This window comes from Psittacula echo (assembly GCF_963264785.1).
Source record: "Psittacula echo genome assembly, chromosome: 4".
NCBI lineage: Eukaryota > Metazoa > Chordata > Aves > Psittaciformes > Psittacidae > Psittacula > Psittacula echo.
The window spans coordinates 98646130-98668042 of record NC_137738.1 but is presented as its reverse complement, the minus strand read 5'-3'; the positions used below and the strand labels follow the sequence as shown (position 1 = coordinate 98668042).

Here is a 21913-nt window from a genome sequence, read left to right as displayed (position 1 = left end):
AAAGTTGGTGGTATAGCCTAAAATGACCTACTAAGCAATAGCCAATTTAAAACTGATATGATTAATTAACCCAAAATGCTTGAAAAATGCAAAACATGCTTATTTAATGCCATTTTCAGTTGTCTGAACAAAGCAAGACAGCACTTTCTTTTTAGCCTCTTCTGTGTAAGAACAGAGTCCTTTTGGTATGATTTGATAGAAAAATACTTAAATGGCTTTTATTTTTTAATTCAAAAGCAGTGTGTGAAAGTAGCACACTGTTCTAAAGATTCACAACAGTGCATGTTGTCTTTCCAGAATCCATGAGGCAAACAACCTCCTTCCCCCAACTTCTTGGAATTAAACTAAACAAGAATATAATAATATTGCAGTTGCTGTGCAATGTACTAAAAATCTGGAAGTGAGTTTATTAACATGGTGCTGATGTGTTTTGCAGGATATAGCTTACATGTTTGTAAGAGTGGGGATGTGTGAACAAGCTGTGTCAGCCTTTCTGAAATGTAATCGACCAAAGGATGCGGTAGATACCTGTGTACATCTCAACCAGGTAAACCAGCAGCAGATAATCTGCTTTGCCAATCCACATTTCACAGTATCACAGTATCACAGTATGCTAGAGATTGGAAGGGACCTCAAAAGATCATCTAGTCCAATCCCCCTGCTGGAGCAGGAACACCTAGATGAGGTTACACAGGCATGTGTCCAGGCGGGTTTTGAATGTCTCCAGAGAAGGAGAGTCCACAACCTCCCTGGGCAGCCTGTTCCAGTGTTCTGTCACCCTCACTGAGAAGAAGTTTCTTCTCAAGTTTAAGTGGAACCTCTTGTGTTCCAGTTTGTACCCATTACCCCTTGTCCTATCATTGTTTGCCACTGAGAAGAGCCTGGCTCCATCCTCGTGACACTCCGCCTTTATATATTTATATACACTAATAAGGTCACCCCTCAGTCTCCTCTTCTCCAAACTATAGAGACCCAGCTCCTTCTGTCTTTCCTCATAAGGGAGATGCTCCACTCCTTTAATCATCTTAGTTGCCCTGCGCTGGACTCTCTCCAGCAGGTCCCTGTCCTTCTTGAACTGAGGGGCCCAGAACTGGACACAGTATTCCAGATGCGGTCTCACCAGGGCAGAGTAGAGGGGAAGGAGGACCTCTCTCGACCTATTAACCACCCCCCTTCTAATACACCCCAGGATGCCATTGGCCTTCTTGGCCACAGGGGCACAGTGTTGGCTCATGGTCATCCTGCCGTCCACTAGGACCCCCAGGTCCCTCTCCCCTACACTACTCTCTAACAGGTCGTTTCCCAACCTATACTGGAACCTGGGGTTGTTCCTGTCCAGATGCAGGACTCTACACTTTCCCTTGTTCTATTTCATCAAGTTATTCCCTGCCCAACTCTCCAGCCTGTCCAGGTCTCGCTGGATGGCAGCACAGCCTTCTGGCGTGTCAGCCACTCCTCCCAGCTTAGTGTCATCAGCAAACTTGCTGATAGTACACTCTAATTCCCTCATCCAGGTCATTGATGAAGATATTGAATAATACTGGCCCCAGCACTGACCCTTGAGGCACTCCACTAGATACAGGCCTCCAACTAGACTCCGCCTCATAGACTACAACTCTGGCTTCTCTCCTTCTGCCAGTTCGCAGTCCACCTCACTACCTGATCATCCAGACCACACTTCCTCAGTTTAGCTATGAGGATGCTGTTATGAGGAGACTGTGTCAGATGCTTTGCTGAAGTCAAGGTAGACCACATCCACCGCTCTGCCATCATCCATCCACCGTGTTATTTCCTCATAAAAGGCTATGAGGTTGGTCAAGCATGACTTCCCCTTGGTAAAGCCATGTTGACTGCCCCTCATAACCCTCTTATCCTTGATATGCCTTAAGATGGCACCAAGGATAAGGTGTTCCCTCACTTTCCCAGGGATGGAGGTGAGACTGACCAGTCTATAGTTACCCGGGTCCTCCTTCTTGCCCTTTTTGAAGACTGGAGTGACATTTGCTTTCCTCCAGTCCTCAGGTACCTCTCCCGTTTCCCAAGACTTGGTAAAGATGATGGAGAGTGGTCTAGCAATGACTTCCGCCAGTTCCCTCAGCACCCGTGGGTGCATCCCATCTGGACCCATGGATTTATGGATGTCCAGATTGCTCAACTGGTCTCTAACCCATTCCTCATCGACTAAGGCAAACTGCTCCGTTGACCTGACTTCATCTGAGGTCTCAGGGGTACAGGGCTCTTCAGGACTGCCTCCGGCAGAGTAGAGAGAGACAAAGAAGGCATTCAATAACTCTGCCATCTCTGTATCTTCTGTCACCAGGGCCCCCATCCCGTTCATCAATGGGCCTACCTTGCCTCTGGTGTTAGTTTTATCTGCCATGTATTTGAAAAAGCTCTTTCTGCTGTCCTTGACCCCTCTTGCCAGATTTAATTCTAAGGAGGCCTTAGCCATCCTAGCTGCCTTCCTCCATCCTCTAGCAGCAGCCTTATATTCCTCCCAAGTGGCCAGCCCCTCCTTCCATGACCTGTAAACTCTCCTCTTCCACTTGAGCATACCCAGCAGTTCCTTATTTAGCCACGCAGGTCTCCTGGCCCTCATCCTTGACTTCCTACGTGTCGGGATGCTCTGATCTTGAGCTTGGAATAAGCAATCCTTGAATGCCAACCAACTATCTTGGGCCCCTTTACCTTCAAGCAGCCTTGCCCATGGGATTTCCCCTAGCAATTGCTTGAAAAGGCCAAAGTTTGCCCTGCTAAAGTCCAGGGTTGCAATTCTACTTGCTATTCTACTGGTCCTACCACATAAGGTCCTGAATTCCACCATCTCGTGGTCGCTGCAACCAAGGCAGCCCTCAACCTTTACTGCTTCGACCAGACCCTCCTTGTTAGTGAGGATGAGATCCAGCAGCGCTCCTCTCCTGGTTGGCTCATCCATCATTTGCATGAGGAAGTTATCATCCATACACTGGAGGAACCTCCTGGACTGTGGCTGGGTTGCTGAGTAGTCCTTCCAGCAAACATTTCTATTCTAATACCCAGCAAAATATAAGTCTGTGTTAAGTGTCTGATGATTTGTCATGATTTCTAGAAAATTCATTCTTCATGCTTCAGAAAGTTACCTGAAATCAGGATTAGACCCCTGGAGGGCCAAAGCTAAATTCAGCAGTGCTACTTCTGTCTGTGTGTGTGGTAAGTTTTCTCAGCATACAGACACTCATAGCATTTGTAGAGCCAGGGTATATTGCCTCCTGATGGAATAGAAGGAAGACTGGAGAGCTTCTGGCTGCTCATTTTCTACGTCCCCCTCCTTCCTGGTACAAATGCAAATGTATTTGTGGCTGCATTAGGATGTAGCTGGAAAAAAAACTAATCTGAAAAATGATCTGGTCCCCAAGTATGACTTACCTGTGCAAATGTTTGTGTCAACACAAATAAGAATGAAGCTGAGGATGGCTGTGAGGAACTTGATGTATGGGAATGGCACGACTGGCTAGTGCTGGCTCTATGTGAATACTTTCCTAGTTTATGGATCTTAAGGGCGACTAGGTTATGAGATTCTCTCAAGTTTCTGAGTTCTGCCAAACTTGATCTGGGGCAAACACAGTAGCCAAGCTGTTGAAGATCAGGAAAATTCACAGACAAAATGTGTATAGAAGGATAAACAAAGCGTTACTATTTGTGCCTTAAGCTTATGGGCTGAAATCTTCTTTTAGACATGCTTTTGAGAGTCTGGGTTTTAGTAATTTCAGAAGCGTTGAAATCAATGTGAGCAGCAATGAAGTAATTTTTGCAAAGCTTTTCTCAAACCAGAAGCAACTGCTTTGTACGTGGTTTTGGACAGAGGTCCTGCATTTGTTTCACAGGCCATTGCCACATGATTGGCAATGATGTTAGCATTTATTTTCTCTTGCTTTTTTACTTTAATTTTATAGTAGCCTGGTTCTAAATGGTGATGAAATATTGCACACAAATGTTGCAAACTATTCATGGATAACCAGCTTGTTCTGAAAAATGAGGTCTGCTTTCTGTATTTGAAAATAGTAATTCTCTGCTTTTATTTCTAGTGGGATAAAGCTGTGGAGCTGGCTAAAAATCACAACATGAAAGAGATTGGATCCTTGTTAGCCAGATATGCAAGTCATTTACTGGAAAAGAATAAAATCTTTGATGCTATAGAACTCTATCGTAAAGCAAATTATTTCTTTGAAGCTGCTAAGCTCATGTTCAAGGTATACAGGTTTTCTTTTTATGTCAAATATTTAAGTGGGGTTTTGGACTAGCTCTTATTTTTCCATGCTTTTTATTTTCTTGGTTTTTTTTTTACTTTGGTTTTCTTGGGGTTATTTTAGTGTTAACAATATACAGGCAATAAGCAGGTGTCATACAGGATACTGCAAAGACGAATCCAACTCCTAAGTTCAGGTGTCTCTTATCTGAAATAGTTACCCTAGATGTCCTTTGTAGCCAGTGGAGAGGAAACTTTCAGAACACAAACCATCTGATTGATTTATTCGGAGACTTTCAATTCAGAATGAGATGAACTGCACCTTGGAAAACATCCTGTTGTCAACATCAAGGATTGCCTAGTAAAGGAGTATAGCAGACCAGCCTGGATTCATTTTTCACGTTATTTTATATGTTGTCTGGGTTAGGTTTTTATCGCCTTTATTCTTAAATTTTAATAAAAAAATAAATTTAGTTAAATTTTGGTATTTCTTCAATTGGTTCTTTCGAATAGAATATCCTATGGTGTGCTTTTAAGGTAAAGATGTTGCTTGTATTTGGTTTGTCTGTAGAGATTTCTGTACATGGCTCATAAAGTCTGTAAGAGTGATATGTAATTTTTACAGCCAATATTTAAAGTAAAAAATATGTATTTATATGCTGTTTTCAAAAGCCATTCTTTTTTTCTGGGAAAACCACCCGGCCTTATTGAAAGCTTCAGTGTTTTAAAATGACTATTTTTTAGTTTATTTTTTTATATTGTCAGTAGACTTATACAGGGTTATACTGCATTACACTTCCTGGAATCTGGCTTTATATACTTATTAGCTAAATAAATATAGAGAAATGTGCATTTTTCACTTTGACATTTTAACTTATAGTTCTGTTTGCAGTCCGAATTACTACATTTAAGTGCAGGATCTTTTTTTTGGCATGATTTTTAGGTTTGTACAAGCATGCAGTTGTCCAAGAGAGTGAAGTGACTATTCTAATAATTTTTTTAATCTACATTAAATTCCTTGGTTTTGTTTTTTAAGATTGCAGATGAAGAGTCAAAGAAAAGGACAAAGCCTTTGCGAGTTAAAAAGCTTTATGTGTTGTCAGCCTTACTTATAGAACAGTGTCATGAACAAATACAAAATGCACAAAGGGGAAAAGTTAAAGGAAAAAGTTCAGAGGTAGAGTGTTTTCTTTCTTTTTTCTTGAATTCTGGTATGTGTTGCCTAGGCAGAATAAAGCAAGATGTCTTAATGAGGCTATTACAGTTTTTATTTAATAACCCTTTTTCCTGCTAAGAACAAAGCTTTCCTTTAGCAAGTCTTCCACAGAGACATAATGTTTAAAGTATTATTTGCAAACATTTAAATCATATGTGTTAATAGATATTTTTCTTCTTAAGTGTAATGTGTTTTTCTTAATATTTTCACTACAACAGTGAAAATCATACTAAGAAATTCCAGATTTTTTTTTTTTTTCTGCAAGACTCTCACTTTCCTGTCTTAATGCTTACTTAATACTTAATCCTGTTTAGGGTTAAGTATCAATCCGAAAGAGAGATCTGTGATTAGATTAAGATATCTTGGCTATAACTGAACAGGGAGATGCCTCCCGATAGGGGGGAAGCAAATAGAAGATTTTTTCTGCTCATGCTTTCATCTTCACATGCACAAATGAAACAGTTTAAACATTTTTAAGAGCTCTGGTGTTGAAATGCAGTATTAATCCAAACTATGAACCAGTCTGCAGATGTGTACGGAATATATTTGTACACATGTATATGACATTTATCTTCTAAAATCTGCACCATATGTTCTGCCTATGCAGTGTATAAAATGCCTAACAATGCTTACTTTAGGTCCATGTCTTTACACAAACAGTGGTGTAATCACCAAATACAGAAAAGTTATTTTCATATATCTCCATTTCCTGCTGTATCTGGTTCATATAAAAATTACACGTGATATTGCTTTGTTTTCAGACTGCTTCAGCTCTGGCTGGTTTGCTAGAAGAAGATGTTCTTTCTTCAACTAATCGCTTTGCAGACAATGCTTGGCGAGGAGCTGAGGCTTACCATTTCTTCATACTAGCGCAAAGACAGCTCTATAAAGGTTCTGTACAAGCAGCACTTAAAACAGGTAGGACTTTATTTTTAACTGTGTAAAGAAACTGTCCTTGCTTGATCCATGGAATTTAAGACCTTAAAATCATAGAATAGTTAGGGCTGGAAAGGACCTTAAAATCATCTAGTTCTAACCCCCCTGCCATGGGCAGGGACACCTTACACTAAACCATGTCACCCAAGGCTCTGTCCAACCTGGCCTTGAATACCACCAGGGATGGAGCGTTCACAACTTCCCTGGGCAACCCATTCCAGTGCCTCACAACCCTTACAGTAAAGAACTTCTTCCTTATATCCAAGGAAGGAAATCTAATGAATTGAATGTGGCTGCAGTCAAGATACCTTAAAAGTATTTTCTTCGAGACAATGCAAATATAACTTGCCAAATGTTACCTGGTTAAATTGGACAGTCTCTGTGGATGTTCTGTTGTCTGTTTTGTTTCTTTCTTTATATTATAAGGCATGTCTGAATTCACATTGGACCTCTCTGTAGAGCTTCATAAAAAAAAATAATTGTGGGAGTTACAGAAGCAAATAGTGCCCTATATTTTTTCCAAGTAATGGAAATCCATTTCAAATACTTTTAACATGTTTTCAAACAAAAAATTATTATTTTTAATGCATCCTTCATAGTCATGTCAATGAAAAGACATTGGTTCATTGTGTCCTATTTGTGAGATTAATGCTGTCAATTAATAGCAAGTATTTCATATAATGCCTGCACTTCTCAGAAAACATCTAATAATTTCCTTTCATTTTTTCATTTCTTAGCTCTTCATTTGCGAGATTATGAAGGCATTATCCCTGCAGTTGAAATCTATTCTCTTTTGGCACTCTGTGCATGTGCAAATAGAGCATTTGATATTTGTTCAAAAGCCTTTGTTAAACTAGAATCCTTGGAAACAATTAGGCCAGAGCAGAGACAACAGTATGAAGACCTTGCTCTAGAGATATTCACAAGACATAGTCCGAAGAGTAACAAAAAGTCTGACCTGCATGACATGCTTGATAGGTGGGTTTATAGTTACATGACATGCTAATAATACTAGCATTTTTTTTTTCTGCTATTGTCTGTATTTTGCATTTCAGCAGGTTTTATGTGACTGAGTTAATTTGGCATTTTGCTGCTTTAAACCAAATATTGGGCAAGAATGGTGCAGGTGTTTATGCTGTCCTGCAAATTCCTACAGCACAAGTTTGTCTTGCTATTTTAAAACTACATTCTTCTTATTTCAGCTTTTTTTTTTTTTTTTCTTTTCCTCCAGTAGCATAGATGGGAAACTTCCTGTATGTGTTGCAACAGGAGACCCGATCCTGGAGCAGCAGTTCTGGATGTGCAGTGTATGTAAGCACTGTATGAAACCCAAAGAGGCAAGCAGTCGTAGCTTCTGTCCTCTGTGCCACAGCACAATATAGGAGAAGATAAAGGACTATTTATACTCATATATGTTGCAGATCCTAAAAAAAGTCTCTAAAATGTTAGTGACTGAATGTGCTAATATTTTGAAATACTGTATTCTAACAGATAGTGCCACTATAGGAGAAAAACTTAAAAAGCAAAACAAACCAAACCAAATAAACCCCACAAAATCCCCAACCAACCAAAAAAAAACCCCACCAACCAACCAAAAAACCCAACCAAACGAAACATAGACCTTAGAAAACCCGTAAGAAAAAATCTTTCCATTTATATGAAGACTGTATTACTAGACTTCAATTTTTAACATTTTGTTTTTTACACAGGTTTAAGGTAAAAGTATTCTGTTCTAATTGTAAATTGAGCCTAATTTCAAAACCATGTGAACTGAAAGTTGGTTCATCTTAATAGGTTTTACTCTGGGCAAACTCCTTTTTTCATTTTCATAATTCCATAGGAAATTATTGGGTTTTCTCAAAATTCACTGTTTTGTAAAATAAATAATTCCTGAGTTTAAGTAATACCACTGTAGTTCTGAAATACTGTATATGTTTTTTCTCCTTCTGTTTTACTACAGCAATGGTATCAGTTTAGGCATATATTTGTGCTGTTTTCTTTAGTCAGCTGTTTTTAAAGCTAGGAGAGCAATAAAGGGCTTGCAGATATTTAGAAATCAGTGCTGTTAATCTGTGTTTGGGTTCTTGAGCTGTGGTGGTGTCTTTAGCCAACAAAAGGAACCTTTGTGAACCTTCAGACTGGAATCTGGAAACAAGCTACTCCTTTAAGTAGCTTGAAAAGAGCAGCTGATGTCCACTGAACAGATTTCAAGAGCTGAACTGTCATCCTTGTTGTACACGGAAGTTTAAGGAATCACAGAATGATTTGACCCGAAATGGACCTTAAAGCTCATTTAGTTCTAGCCCCAATGCCACGGGCAGCAACACCTTCTAGTAGACCAAGTTGCTCCAAGCCCCATCCAACCTGGCCCTGAGCGCTGCCAGGGATGGAGCATTTACTACTTCTCTGAGCAACCTGTGCCAGTGTCTCACCACCCTCACAGAAAAGAACTTATTCCTAACACCTAATCTAAATCTCCCATCTGTCAGTTTAAAGCCATTCTGCTTTGTCCTGTCCTTACATGCCCTTGTAAAAAGTACCTCTCCAGATTTATTGCAGAACCTCTTTTGGCACTGGAAGCTGCTCTAAGGTCTCCATGGAACCTTCTCTTCTCCCAGTTCAGCAAGCGCAGCTCCCTCAGCCTGTCTCCATAGGAGAGGTGCTCCAGCCCCTTGATCATATTTGTGGCCTCCTCTGGACTTCCTTGTGTTCTTTTTGTGTTGCACGCAGGTTTACTTTGAACTGTGCTGTTGTGTTTTATGGCCGGGATTAAGCCCCGCCTAGGGAAATGCTGCAGGCCCTGCTCCATGCAATGAGTTTCCTGGGACCAGCCGGACATCAGCCACCGACCTCGACCCTGACATAGTGTGTGCATCCAGATGCTTGTGGGAAGAGACCGCAGTGCCTCTTCTGCACAGCCTTTCTATGCAAGTAACACCTCTCGCCTAAACGTAGGCCAGGTGAGAATAAACCCCATTTTGCACGGAAAATACTGAACACTACTATGTATTTTTTCCCGTCCTGGTATTCGAGTTTCCTTCTCCTTCGTGAACACGTCCATTAGAGGGCAGTGCCCGCCCCCTTACCCGGGGGGCGGGCACTGCTGTGTCCGTGCCCTTCGCGGCGCGCGCGTCGCGCGGTCCGGTGCCGGCGCCGGCCTTCGGCCGCTTTCCTGAGGCGCGGCGGAGCTGCAGCCATGGAGCGGGAGCCGGCGAGCGGCGCGACGGAGTTGCTGGCGGCGGCGCAGGCGCAGCTGGCGGCGCGGCGGCTGGCGGATGCGGAGGAGCTGTACAGCCGCCTCATCGCCCACGGCGCGAGGTCTGGGTACGTGCCGGGGCGGAGGCTGTGGGTGTGTGGAACGCGGGGACCGCCCTGTCGTAATGGCCGCTATCTGTCCCTGCGCAGCGCAGACCACCACCTCGCCACCGCCTTCAACGACCGGGGCCACATCAAGTACTTACGGGTGGAGTTCGCCGCCGCCATGGAGGACTACACGGCCGCCATCGAGTGCCAGCCCGGCTTCGAGGTGCCCTACTACAACCGCGGCCTGGTGCTCTACCGGCTGGGTACGGGCCGCGGCCGGTCACGCCAGCGTTCTCCCGGGCGACCTGGGGCAGGGCAGGGCGACCCGGACGGCGATCCTTGGCCCGGCACAGGCTGGCCCCGACTGCCACCGCCGGTCACCTCCGTCAGGGCAGGGAGTTCTCCCAGCGCCCTCACAGGGCTCTCTTAAAAGCCGAGGGAGCAGTTTTGTCTCAGGGTTCACCTGAAGCCGGAGGATAATTCCCTTCGTTTTTCAGATGGAGGGACGTGCCTGGCACAGGGAAGGGGTAAAGGCCTCCTACCAGAAATGAACGGTGCAGAAAGAGATACGCTGTTTTCAAGTAATTACAGGACATTTTGGCTACAAGTCTGGCCTGTGTATGCAGTTAGATATCCCTATTTGCAGCAGTGTTGCTGTGTCATTTGAAATTATGCTATTCAGGGAAAAGTAACGAGAAAGATGCAGTTCGGTTTTGGAAGAAATTGCATTGGGGTAATATTAGCCATTTCCAATAGCTGCCATCAAACTGAAGGTAAAGTATCTCTTGGCCTTGTGCAGCTGTAGTGAGCACGGCCTTCTCAGCCAGTGGTGGGCTCTCAGACCACTCCAGGGAATTTGCTGCTGAGTTTTGAATATGCCATAAGAAAAAGACACCCCTGTACTTTTTGTTGGGGCTTGTCCATTGCAGAGTTGGGACCCAGAAGCTGAAAGACTATAGAGAGCCCTTGGAGGATGGAGCCCAACCAAGGGCACAGGCTGTGAAGCAGTAAGTAAGGAAGTAAGGCTTAGTGTAACCTAGCCTGGCTATTGGCAAAGGCCTTTTGGCTACTTCTTTTGGAATAAGCTGGCTTAATTGGGCCATAAGCCCCTTTGAGGTTCAAAAACAACACAGTCTGGTTCATGCTTATAAGACCTATGACTCCCACTTGGGAGAATCCAGATGTAATGAGTCCCATAAGTACAGTTACTGCTTTTTGTCAGTGAAAATATTAGGAGGTATTCTTCAGTTGTGGTATGTGAATTTGAGCAGCTACAGAAAGATAATTCTTCCTTCCTTTTTCTGGACAGGATGCTTTGATGAAGCCATGAAAGATTTCAGGAAAGTATTAGAGTTAAACCCCCAGTTTGAAGATGCTGCACTGAGTCTAAAGCAGGCTATTCTTGATAAAGATGAAAAACAAAAGCGGGGTTATTGAAAATTCAGCTACTGGTGTGCAAAACCACGGGATTCTTGACATCGATGGATGAAGCACAGGATCATTTGCATCTCTTACAACCTGCTAAAGAAACCCTGTTTGGGGTAAATAAATTAAAAATGGATTATGATTGCACAATGAACTATTTTTGTATATTCTTAGTGTTGAGGAAAAGCATAATGTTAGATCTCTGTGAGATACTTGTACAGATTTTTGTACAGAAGTAGTTTATAAACACATTTGAAGCCTAGTAACAGCAGATGAAGTCTGTAGTTCTCTTGTTATAACTGTTTCTGTACTCTCATAGATTGTTTTAAACAGTCTTTCATAGGGAAGAAAAAGCACTAAAACATGTAAGTACTTAAGATTGGAGCTTGTGAGAAGTACAGTGATTTAATAGTGATAGTGTGTCTACATTCAGATGTAAATTTAAGCTAAACATGCAGTTAGTTACAAGGTGTTGTACTGGAGATGATGCAGTAACTGATTTTCTTTTCAGAGTGTTTCTGTATTAAAAAACACTTAACAGAAGCACTGAAATTTCTTTAGGAAACACCATCTGTACCTGGCATGGGGAATGTGGCACAAGCATTCAGTCCTTTGTAAGTTGATTCACCCCTTGAGGTAGTTTTAAATTACCTGAACATGCAGGACTGGAGCATACCTAATTTTTTTAATCCTGTTGTAAAAGTATTGGACAGAGTAATAATTGAATGAATAAAAATGAACACAAATTTTAATCTCATGATTGTCTTTATGGAGGTTATTTCAGATAATGTAGTTGGGCTGTTCATAGTAGGAGTTGTGGCTTTCTTTTTGTTACAGAAAAGGTTGATTGCTTGAAAATACCATGTAAAATCTCTGATTGGGCTGGCTATGAATGCCCAGGCAGCTTCATTCCTCCATCACTGGGGAGACCATTGCTGACATCTGTAAATCATCAGTAAGAAGTATCCTTTCCTGTTCATAGCAATGCAAGTCCTAATGAAGGAAATACGTTCTGATTGCCCATACGAACATTAGAACTTTTATTTTTTAAAGAAATAGTGCTAATGGCAGTTCTGCTGCTTATGGTGAGTTTCTGCATGGATGATCCTAGAGCTTGCACAAACGCAGGGCTTGCTGAAAATGGTGGGACCTTCTGGGTAAGTCATGAGAACAGTCTCTGAACAGCTTCCCCAATGACCTTGCTGTAGTCACTTTCAGCTTTGGGATGGAACTGCAACAGCTGCAGTCAGCAATTTGGAGCATGAGGCTGAGAAGATGCTGCATTTACCTCTCATGCTCCTGGTACTCGACAGCTGCAATTTTGAAGTTACATAAATATCATAGAATGGTTAAGGTTGGAAAGGACCTTAAGATCATCTAGTTCTACCCCCCCGATAAATATGATAAATAAATACGATGCATGATAGCAGGAGGTAGCCATTTGCAGTTTGGAAAGCAGGTTGTGATGTCATAACAATGACTTCCTTTTTCCAAAAGCTTAATTATGGCTTTTCTGAATATATTAAGCATGTGCTTTGCTTCCATTTTTGTATCTTAGTGCTCTGTCTCCGAAACAACTTAAGGACTTGGGCTTCAGGGGTTGTCTTTGCTTGAGAATTACAAACCTCGGCAGAGCATCCTCTCTGCCCACTCTGTTGCCCTCATGAAGTGTTCGCTAGTCAAAGTCATGGCACTGCACCAGTAAGTCTAGCAGGTAGTTGCTGCTTATGTACATTGTCTCTTTACTCTGGCCAGAAATGTTTCAGATGTGAATAATTCACAGCTGCTTTCCCAGGGTTTCCTACCTATAAACCTACTTTCTAAAACCCCCTGAGTCTTTCCTTCACGCAGCCTTCACTGGCAGCCTCTCTATTTAGTTTTTTCCCCATAGCTGGGATTAATTTGGCAATGAGTAACTGTTCTCATCTGGTGATTTACCTCTAAATTTACAAAAACTATAGGATTTCCTCAATACATTACAGAATAGTGTTGGTTTCTCCTCCCTCCTTCTATATTGAACAGTCTCTAAAATCTAACTTGCTCAGAGAACAAGGCAAAGAACAGCATCATCACCCTGTGCTTTTCCCTAGTATTCAATTCGTCCTACTGAAACACGGAAGGAGTTGTCTAACAACTGTAGTGTTACAAGGCCTTTCCCTTGCTTACACAGGAAGGTAGGAAAATCCTGGGTTAGCAGGGTACAGAGCAGCATAAGAAGTGTTTCATATACGTTTAGTGTGAGATGCAGCATGGGGAACAAGGGGAGCCATTCCAAAGGGCATGTTGAGGGGAAAGGGCTAGGTGAAATGGCCAGAATGTGTTCCTTTTCCAGGTGCGTTCCCTTTGAGTGGACAACAGAGGTAATTCAGCATTAAAGCCTGAACATCTTTGGCTGTTAGAGCTGAGGACTGCACTATGTGCTGTCCTGTTCAGTAAGTGATCTTGGTAAAAAGATCAGTAGTGAAAGACATTATTCAAATTCTGTGGGGAATGAACACCCTATCAATCAAGCTCAGCTATGCAGGTCATGCTCTCCCCTAACTATCAGAAAGAAGCAAAAACAATGTTCAAAATTGAAGATTGCTAGGTGAAAGATGAGGGTGTATATTCTTTTGTGTTAGCAGATTATTGTTGGTCTGCCTAATCCTTTTAGTAGAGGCAGAGGCTGAATCAGTACAACAGGTTCAACCTCAGCCTGTGGCTCTCATGCATGATGGATGGGCTGGTTGCTTTTGATGAAAAAAGCCTTGTGAGATCTGATCAGTGTGGAGGCCCACCTAGCAGCATGCCATGATCATTTGAGTTGAACTCTAGCCTATTTCTGAAGATTAACTATTTCTGAGATATTCCTTATAGGATCCCTTTAGCCTACGAGCATGGAGGGATTGGATGCAGTCCACACCATTGCTTCCTACAGGTCATGACAGTCATGGGCCTGAAAACTGCAGTCTACCCCATCTACAACACCTGAGAGGAGGGACTAGTCCCAGGAGAGCCTAGATGCAGAGCAGTACACCATGTAATAGCATGGCTGAATCAGCTTGGGAGAGGACACCCTCAAAGCTGAACAGTGACTGCCTAACCCTAACACAGTTGTGTGATTCAGTGTAAAAAACCCACATCTATAATGAACAGCAACCAAGGTAGGAGAAGGGAACCAAGGACATGGAATTTCTCTGACTCGTCTGTGAGAATGTGGGAGCCTGAAATGCCTGTTGAAATGGGATTGCAGGTCTGTCTCACCTTCTCCCTTTTCCTCCCAGCATATCCAGAAAGGTCTCCCCTTCGGCCAGGTGGTGGGTGGATACATATGGAGCATTGCTGCATCCCATCCTGGCTTTCCAGGGCAAAAAGGAAAGGTCTGCGGTATCCCACTTGCTGCAGGCAAGTTTACCTGAGTCTACTGTGCAAGACTGCAGAGTGAGGGAACCTTTGTTATGCAACACTAGACCTCATCTGTGTGGAGCTAGTGGCCTGTCAGCACTGGGGAGTGAAGAGCTGGCATCTAGTCATCGTTATTTAACCTTCACCCCGGTTAACAAATTTTAAAAGGACTGCTTTTAAGATTAACAGAAAGTTAATGTAAGCTGATGAGTTTGTTGCTGTTAACATTAAAACCGGGGAATGTGCTCTCCTGGAAAACGTATGGAAGCAGTAAACTCGCTTGATTCTGCGCTGTTAGCTCGGGACAGTAGAGTGCGCTGCTCTTACAGCGGAGAGGAAGGCACCACCCAGGCTGCTGCTGACGGGGGCCCTGGGATCCCAGTAAGCTCCGATTCCTTTCCACAAAACTTAGTCCTTCAGTAGATTCATCTTTAAGGCTACATTTATCCAGCAATCATCACATGCATGACTGCAGCCTTTGGGAAGCGTGCCACGTACATACACTCATCGGCGCGCGTAACTAGCCAGCCTGTGAAGACAGAGGCTGTGCAAGCTGTGCAAACCCTGTGAGGGCTGCCCACGTGTGTGTGCTATGACCTGCAGCAGCGGCAGGGCAGTGCCCCAGTCCTGATGAGCACCTATTTGTGTTGCAGGTAGCGCTGCAGTTATAGCACAGGCACATCCTGCGAGTGGTCAAGGCCAGTGGTCGTCTGTCTGGTGTGGCCTTGATCTGTAGGAAATAGTTGAAAATGTTTTCTGTGGGCACAGAAAACAAAATGCCAGGTAACTTGTCCTTTTACTCGTGCTAGCGCATCCATCTCCCCTTATTTTGTAAGTTAGCCATTTCCATACAGGGCCAGGTGAAAGGAAAATGAGGAAATACCGGGTTTCCAAGACACTCTGGTCAATGCAATGTTATAGACAAAAATCTGCAATAATGGAAGAAAACCTGTGCTGTTGTGTTGCATGTGGAAGAGGCCCTAAGCAGCAGATTGCTTGGCTCTTTGAAGCCAGTGTTGGTACACCAGATGGTTGCTTTTGCACGTTAGCAAGGAGATGGTCTGCCTTTATATTATTTTATACATATTTTTATTTGACTTTTCAGATTTGCACTTTACATTCACATGAAAGGATTGGCAGTCACTTTATGAAATATTACAAGAAACAGCTGTAATCAGGGTTGGAATAAATTTCGTGATCTGCAAGTCCGTATTTCAACCACTAGAAGAAACAAGAAATATTATTTTTCAGTCTTGGGGTATTTTCTGTTAAGCTTTGTTTTGTAGCCATTTCAGAGAGGCAACAGGTTACAACTACTAATTCTGTTAGCAGACCCTAGCACTTTTCCAGTGTTGTGGTGGTGTTCTGAGTCCCACTGTCTGGCCTTTTCACTTCAAGCAAGATAGTTGTGGTGGTCACTGAAAGAGGTAGCTCCCATGCCTAGTGGCACTGTTTGGAAAGCAGCAGCACAGCAAATCCTTCGGGTACTGTTGGAGACACACACAGAAGAGTGAGAGTGTGCACACAGATGAGTAACTCTGATTCTCCAAGGGCAGATGAAGCTATAGGGTTAAACTCTAACAGTGTGGAGGATTTGGACCCTTCAAAAGAGTTTGGAATGTGGCAGTGATTTGTGCCATAGTAATTTATTCTAAAATTTTGGATCCCTTTTCTTTCAGACGGGGGGCAGTCCATTTGAAACCTGTTGAAAAAATATCAGTTTCCAAAGCTACAGCCCAACTCTAGCATGCCCTGCTCTACTGCTGGCATCTGCTCTGGAGCCATGCCACCTGTGTTTGGCCTGGCAGGTGGCTCTCCTTCCTTCTCTTATGAGCTCATGCTTAGACTAGGAGACTGCAAACCCTGCCTGTTCCCTAGTTCTTGTCCCGGAATTTATAGATCTGAGGTCTTGAAAGACAGGCTATGAATTGTTTGTGCCACAAAGCACGGTGACCTCTCTAGGTGAGTATGCAGGGCTTGGTATTCTTACCAAATTTAGTTTACATGCATCATCTTAGATCTGGATCGACAATCCAGACTGGTCCAGCAAGTACGTAGCCCTGAAGACTGGCTGCAGAGTGACCTGTAAAGGCTGAGAATGATACACAGTGTATTTGTGTAGTTTTTAAAGAATATGTGCGTGCTGCACATTACGTGCTAATGTATTAACATATTAACTAAAGGTAAAGCTACACAGTCCATCCGTGCCAAAGCCAGATGTCCTAAATCCCTTAAAAACATCAGGTCAGGAGCGCTTTGCAATGGCTCTTTTTCTCCTGAACACCTACCCTTCCTCTCCCTGCTTGAGCTGCGCTGCCCTCTGCAGGGACTGCCAGGTAGCGTGTTGGTAGGAGAGCATGCTGCCACCAAACAGTGCACGTACACCTGAGAAGGAATAAAAGTACTGCATGGTTTGTACCAAATCCTGCTTTGCAGAGCATTGTTTTGTCCATCTTTTGCAGAAGTCACAGCTGATTAGACTTAGGCTGAACACTTGCATACAGCACCTTCTAGCTGAACCTGCCTTGAATTTCAAGCTTGGTGTCAAAGAAGCCCTCAGGCAGTTTGGTAACTGAGAGGCTGAGACAAGAGAATTTAAAGCCTCATGAGCTGCGGTGAGGCAATGTATCAAAGCTAGACAGAAACACAATCTAGTGCTAGATGCAGCTGTGCACTTAGGAAGCAGCACAAGCCAGAATTGCATCATGTTCATTTCTAGCAAGTTCACAAGTTGAACTGCTTATGGAAGGCCAAGTCAAAAAACTACATGGCTACTTAAGCTGCCCACATAGGGGTACTGCCATGGCTTGTATCAGTACATGATACGAGTACATCAGAGTGCTAAAGTCCACTCAACTGGGTGCAGTAGGAGCAAAACACCCTCAGGTGACTGTCCTGGGGTGTGCTTTTCTCTTCTTAGACCTGTTAGAGGAGAATAGAACCTCAAAAGTGTAAGACCAAACCCATATGCCTCTGCTTCCCTGCCACTTGCTCTGGTGTCTGAGGAGGTGCCTGGCTGGCTGGGACAGATGGGAGACAGCAGAGCTGACTTCATGTGAATGTTATGGCATACAAGCTGAATTTTCTGTTCTAGACATTTTGAGCTGAAGTGCTGTGACTCTGATCCTATAAAAAGTCAGGAACACCATATAAAAATTATATTTACATACCAAACTCATGTTTACTCCAGCCAGTCTGATCTCAAGTCACTGAAACCATGTTGCAGAAGAGATTTGAGAACTAAATTAAAGTTGAGCACCAGTCAGGCTACTTGGGTTTGACGCTGGCTGGGTCTTAAGTCCATAAAGTGTTTAAATTGGCTATTTTTAAAATGGTCTGAAGTTCAGAGCATAGTGTCCATGAGGGAGGTGAGCCTTTCACTTAATCTTACCTGTTCCAGTTGATGAGCCAGGGTCCTTACTGCTAGTCTTTTGAAATGAGAAGGGTGTCTTACCCTTGGGCTAACTGCTACTGGACAGAACTCTGCAGCATATTCACTGCCATTAATCTCATACCTGTTTGAGAGAATGAATCAACAGATCAAAAAGAAATTAGGGCTTTGCTGATGAGCATTTTGGTCATTCAATAGCTACTTGCCCATCCACAGTGATGTTCCATCTTGGGCTGCTGTTGGAGTCAAGAGACCCAGTCACCCAGCAGTTTTCCAGGTATAACTCAGTGTCGGGGCTCTTGTCTTTCAGCTCCACCTCGAGAAACACAGGCTTCACAGGTTGCTTGAGTATTGCAATGTTTGGCTCATAGAATTCCATGAAAGATTCATCTTGAGAAAGTGTCAGGGGATTTCGTAGTAGTTTAATTTTATTTAAATTAAAACATGTCTGGAAATTTTCTGCATTTCTTAGGAGGAGACTTACCTTTGGACACTCTTGAAACTACATTCAGGGCTTGTCTTACCCTTCTGTGTACTGCAGAAAAGGAAATGTTAGTGTGGTTCTTTAGTAGAAAGCAGGGTATGAGAACTTACAGGTGAGAGAGTCACAGAAGTTTAAAAATGGAGGAAGAGAATTGCCTACCTGCAATATTTGATCTTGGTACCATTGTACCAGAGCCAAAGGGAGGTGATGTGGATGGATCACTAGCAAAGGCACCTAGCACTAGGGTCTCTTTTGCTCGATAGTAGCACAAGACTGTTAGTCTATAATAGGAGAAAGTAATTTTTGTGTTTGCTTTTTCTTCCCAGCTGCAGTACCAAAGTGAGCAGTGTCAGTGAGCAGTAGGTCCTACCTGTAGTCTGGATCTCTTGTGATTGTTGGTATGCTCTGTTCTGGAAGAGTCTCTTTCTCATAAGAGATTTCATTTTCATAAATAATGTGATCACCTTCAAACTGTACATATGAGAAGTGTGTTAAAAACTGGATCATCTTGGGAGCTGGGACAGGAGAACAAAACAGAAAATGCAGAAGAGGCAGAAACTTCCAGCAGATATATCTGCTCCAGCCGTGGGCTTACCCTTGCTGAAGTGCCACAGGTAGTGATGTGGAACTTGAAGAAGGCATGTTGTTCATCGTGCTCTCTAGGCTTGCAAGAGCTATCTCTTAGTTTGGTTTTACTCATATCAATGGCAGGAGCTGTCTTCATTTGGGCAGATATCATTATGGTGCCATCTGGGTGGCATACTGAGAAAATTGGGGAGTTGGTTATAAACTCAGTGAAAGAATCACAGATAATTTTATTGATCGATTAGTTGTATAACTTACCTATAAACTCTGAAGAATTGAAACTGCATCTAATGGAGAACATCTGTAAGGTGTCCATAGTTCTCACTTTCTTTAGGGCAACATCAAACCTTGCTTTAATTTTGTGAAAGGACACCTCCTGTGAAGGACGTGATGAAAGAGGTCTCCTGTTAAGGCATGTGATACATATGTACAAAGTTCTGCTCTTTAGCTTGTGCCACTTGAATACTGAGAAGTCACAAGAGTTAAATCACTGTGAAGACTTGAGCCTGACACAACATGGGGGAAGAAGTTTTCTTGTATGAAATAATTGGTCACTGTCGCAGAGATAAATTTTGGCTGATTATTATAGAACAGTGCAGATGCTTCTTACAGCATCAGTTTTCCCCTGCCATGTCTTAACGTTTCTGCAGAACATTCCTTTAAAAGAGCTTCTTTCATAAAAGCTATATTGAAATATTGTTTCTGGCTCGGTGCAGATGGGACATTTTGCCTCATCTTACTAAAAATACTGAGGAGTTTGTTTTAGAAGACTCCGTGCATATCGTTTAGAGACAACTTAGCACTGCAGATTACATAATGCATGGCACTATCAGAAGGGTTCATGTCTGATACCTCTTGTCCTACTTGCACTGGCCTGGAGTCTTTCACTCTGGAGGTTTTCCAGTACCTGGAATACCACAGTACCACAAACTGTGGCTGTAGGACTGTGGCTGTATGAGCAAACAGCCCTGTGAGCTTTACAGAAGGCATTGCTGTATGGATTGTGTACCTCATAGATAACTCCTGCAGCAAACAGAGGTATTTGCAAGATCAGGTGTGTAGAATTGGTAACTGTGCGATACCCGTTGGTAAGTGCAATGTGCCGGTTCAGGAGCTTATTACCAAGATACAGGTTCCAGTACTGGTGCAAGCCAAAAGTAGGAATGGCTAGATGCATGTTTTCTTCATCACAGTAACCAACTGCTTCTGGTAGTTCTGTGGGAAGAAGGAGGGATGAAGAGGTAGCAGTGAAGGAAGGTCTGAGCAATGATGTTTGGCCCAGTCAGGGAATTCTGTCATGGGCGAAATTTGCACTGGCACTTCAGCAGTGCTGTTATGTATATGCTGGCATTGTCTGCAGGGCTTTAGCTGTGTTTTGGGTGTAGCAGCTCACAATCGGTGGGATCAGGAACCCTCATGCTTTAGCAGTGGCCTGCCAGATGTCTTCCAGGACTACTCCCTGTTTCAGTAAGGCAAGCTGAACTATGTATGTAAATATATTTTTTTGGTCAGCGTTCTTTGAGTTGAACCCAGAGCTATTTTAAACATAAAATAGGACAGTGAGGAAACTGTCACCTTCATGGCATCCAAAATCGAAGAGGTTTGAGAAAATACCAGTCAGACCTCCCAACTGTTTCAATAACTAGCTAAGTACAGCCTTAGTGTCTCCTTACACAAATATGTCTTTGGAGTTCACAGCAATTTATTTGTGTCAGTTGAGTTTTGTCCTGGACACATTCGCAGAACTACGTTTGAGGACAAACTGAAACTCATAGCAATGTCTGAAAGCTTTGCCAGTAGGTGTATGTTCAAGTTGTGAGGCATCTTGTTCACTGAGTTTGCAAGCCAGCTTCTTCTGTACGCTAGTATTTATTGCTCTTAGTGTCTCGAGGGCAGACTGTCTTGCCAGTATGCAGGAGGGCTGCCATCAGAAAAGCAGCAAGTGGCTATGTTACCAATGATGAGCTATTGAAGGGTGGGATTTTCTCAAAAGCTCTCAGCCTAATGGGGATTTCATTGAATTCAATGAAAACCTGATTCATGCAGTTGATGCAAACCGGTTAATATCAAGGAAAAGCTTACCGATATCAGCAATCACACACTCCACCTCTGCTGAGTGATAATAGAGTGTCATCTCTGGACCCACACTTAGAGTGTAGTTGATGAGGAGGGTATATTTTGTTTCATTTCTGTTCACATACTGAAAAAGAAAAATGCAATGCTGCAGTAGCAATGCCTTCCAGCAGACAGGCATATGTATCCTGAGCAGTACTAAATAATTATTCCAACACGCTCCTCTCCCCTGCAAATAGTTCAGTCTCTAAAAGCATTGCTTCAGTTGGCCTAAAACTATTCAGAAATCTGGACTGGATTCAACAGCTCTTTCAGCCAAACATAGATGTAGAGAATGTAGTGCCTGTTCATAAAATGAAGGCAGAAGTGAACGCAGTGGTGTTGCCTCTGTAGCCCACTGGTGAAAGAGCTTGTAGAGGGAGAGCTGGGTCCAAATCCTTATTCTTCTTTTCTCAGAATGTGAACTGAACCCAGGAGAATAAATTATTGGTAAAACAGAAGGTGTGAGGTAAGATCACACTGTATCTGATGCTGTAAGAGACCCCTCATCCCTCTCTCTACCATCGTTTAACTCACTAAAAGTGCTCCCAAAACAAAACCTGCTGTTCAAGCTGAAAGAAATACTTCTGAAATCTTTTGGCTTCCTTTGATCCTTAATGCAATTTAACTGTAGTTTGAATGCAGCCTGAAAGCTATTTGAGCAAATCCTGATCCTGTGTGTTCACAGTGTTGTGCCTTGTAACAGAAAATAGCATCGCGTGATTTGGTTGAAACAGTAGTAGAGGGCTTCCTCCCACTGAAACAAGAGGCTGAATTCCCTTTGTGAGTTTATACTTTTTACAAATATTTAGATTACAAATGGTCTGAAGCTTAGCAAAATTACATTTAGAA

At 42.9% G+C, this 21913-nt stretch overlaps 2 protein-coding genes across 5 annotated transcripts in view; both read left to right on the top strand.

The window, feature by feature from the left end:
* Positions 1 to 8076, top strand: part of WDR35 (WD repeat domain 35) — a 49115-nt gene extending 41039 nt beyond the window's left edge. Inside the window, exons 22-27 of one of the 2 annotated variants that reach the window (XM_080614895.1) lie at positions 437 to 547; positions 4065 to 4229; positions 5262 to 5402; positions 6203 to 6359; positions 7115 to 7355; positions 7612 to 8076. In XM_080614895.1, coding sequence (XP_080471021.1) covers positions 437 to 547; positions 4065 to 4229; positions 5262 to 5402; positions 6203 to 6359; positions 7115 to 7355; positions 7612 to 7759 — 963 coding nt within the window. In that variant the 3' untranslated portion in view covers positions 7760 to 8076. Of the gene's footprint in view, positions 1 to 436; positions 548 to 4064; positions 4230 to 5261; positions 5403 to 6202; positions 6360 to 7114; positions 7356 to 7608 lie in introns of both variants that reach the window. The other variant, XM_080614896.1, reaches the window with a different exon arrangement.
* Positions 8077 to 9205: 1129 nt separating this feature from the next.
* Positions 9206 to 11840, top strand: TTC32 (tetratricopeptide repeat domain 32). 3 transcript variants are annotated; one of them, XM_080614894.1, is made up of 3 exons: positions 9206 to 9695; positions 9788 to 9903; positions 10990 to 11840. In XM_080614894.1, exons 1-3 carry the CDS (start codon positions 9574 to 9576, stop codon positions 11115 to 11117), a joined length of 366 nt encoding a protein of 121 aa, XP_080471020.1. In that variant the 5' UTR covers positions 9206 to 9573; the 3' UTR covers positions 11118 to 11840. The 3 variants fall into 3 exon arrangements, with proteins under 3 accessions (XP_080471020.1, XP_080471019.1, XP_080471018.1); XM_080614893.1 differs by having other exon boundaries at positions 9206 to 9701; XM_080614892.1 differs by having other exon boundaries at positions 9459 to 9701; positions 9783 to 9943.
* The last annotated feature ends 10073 nt before the right edge of the window (positions 11841 to 21913 follow it).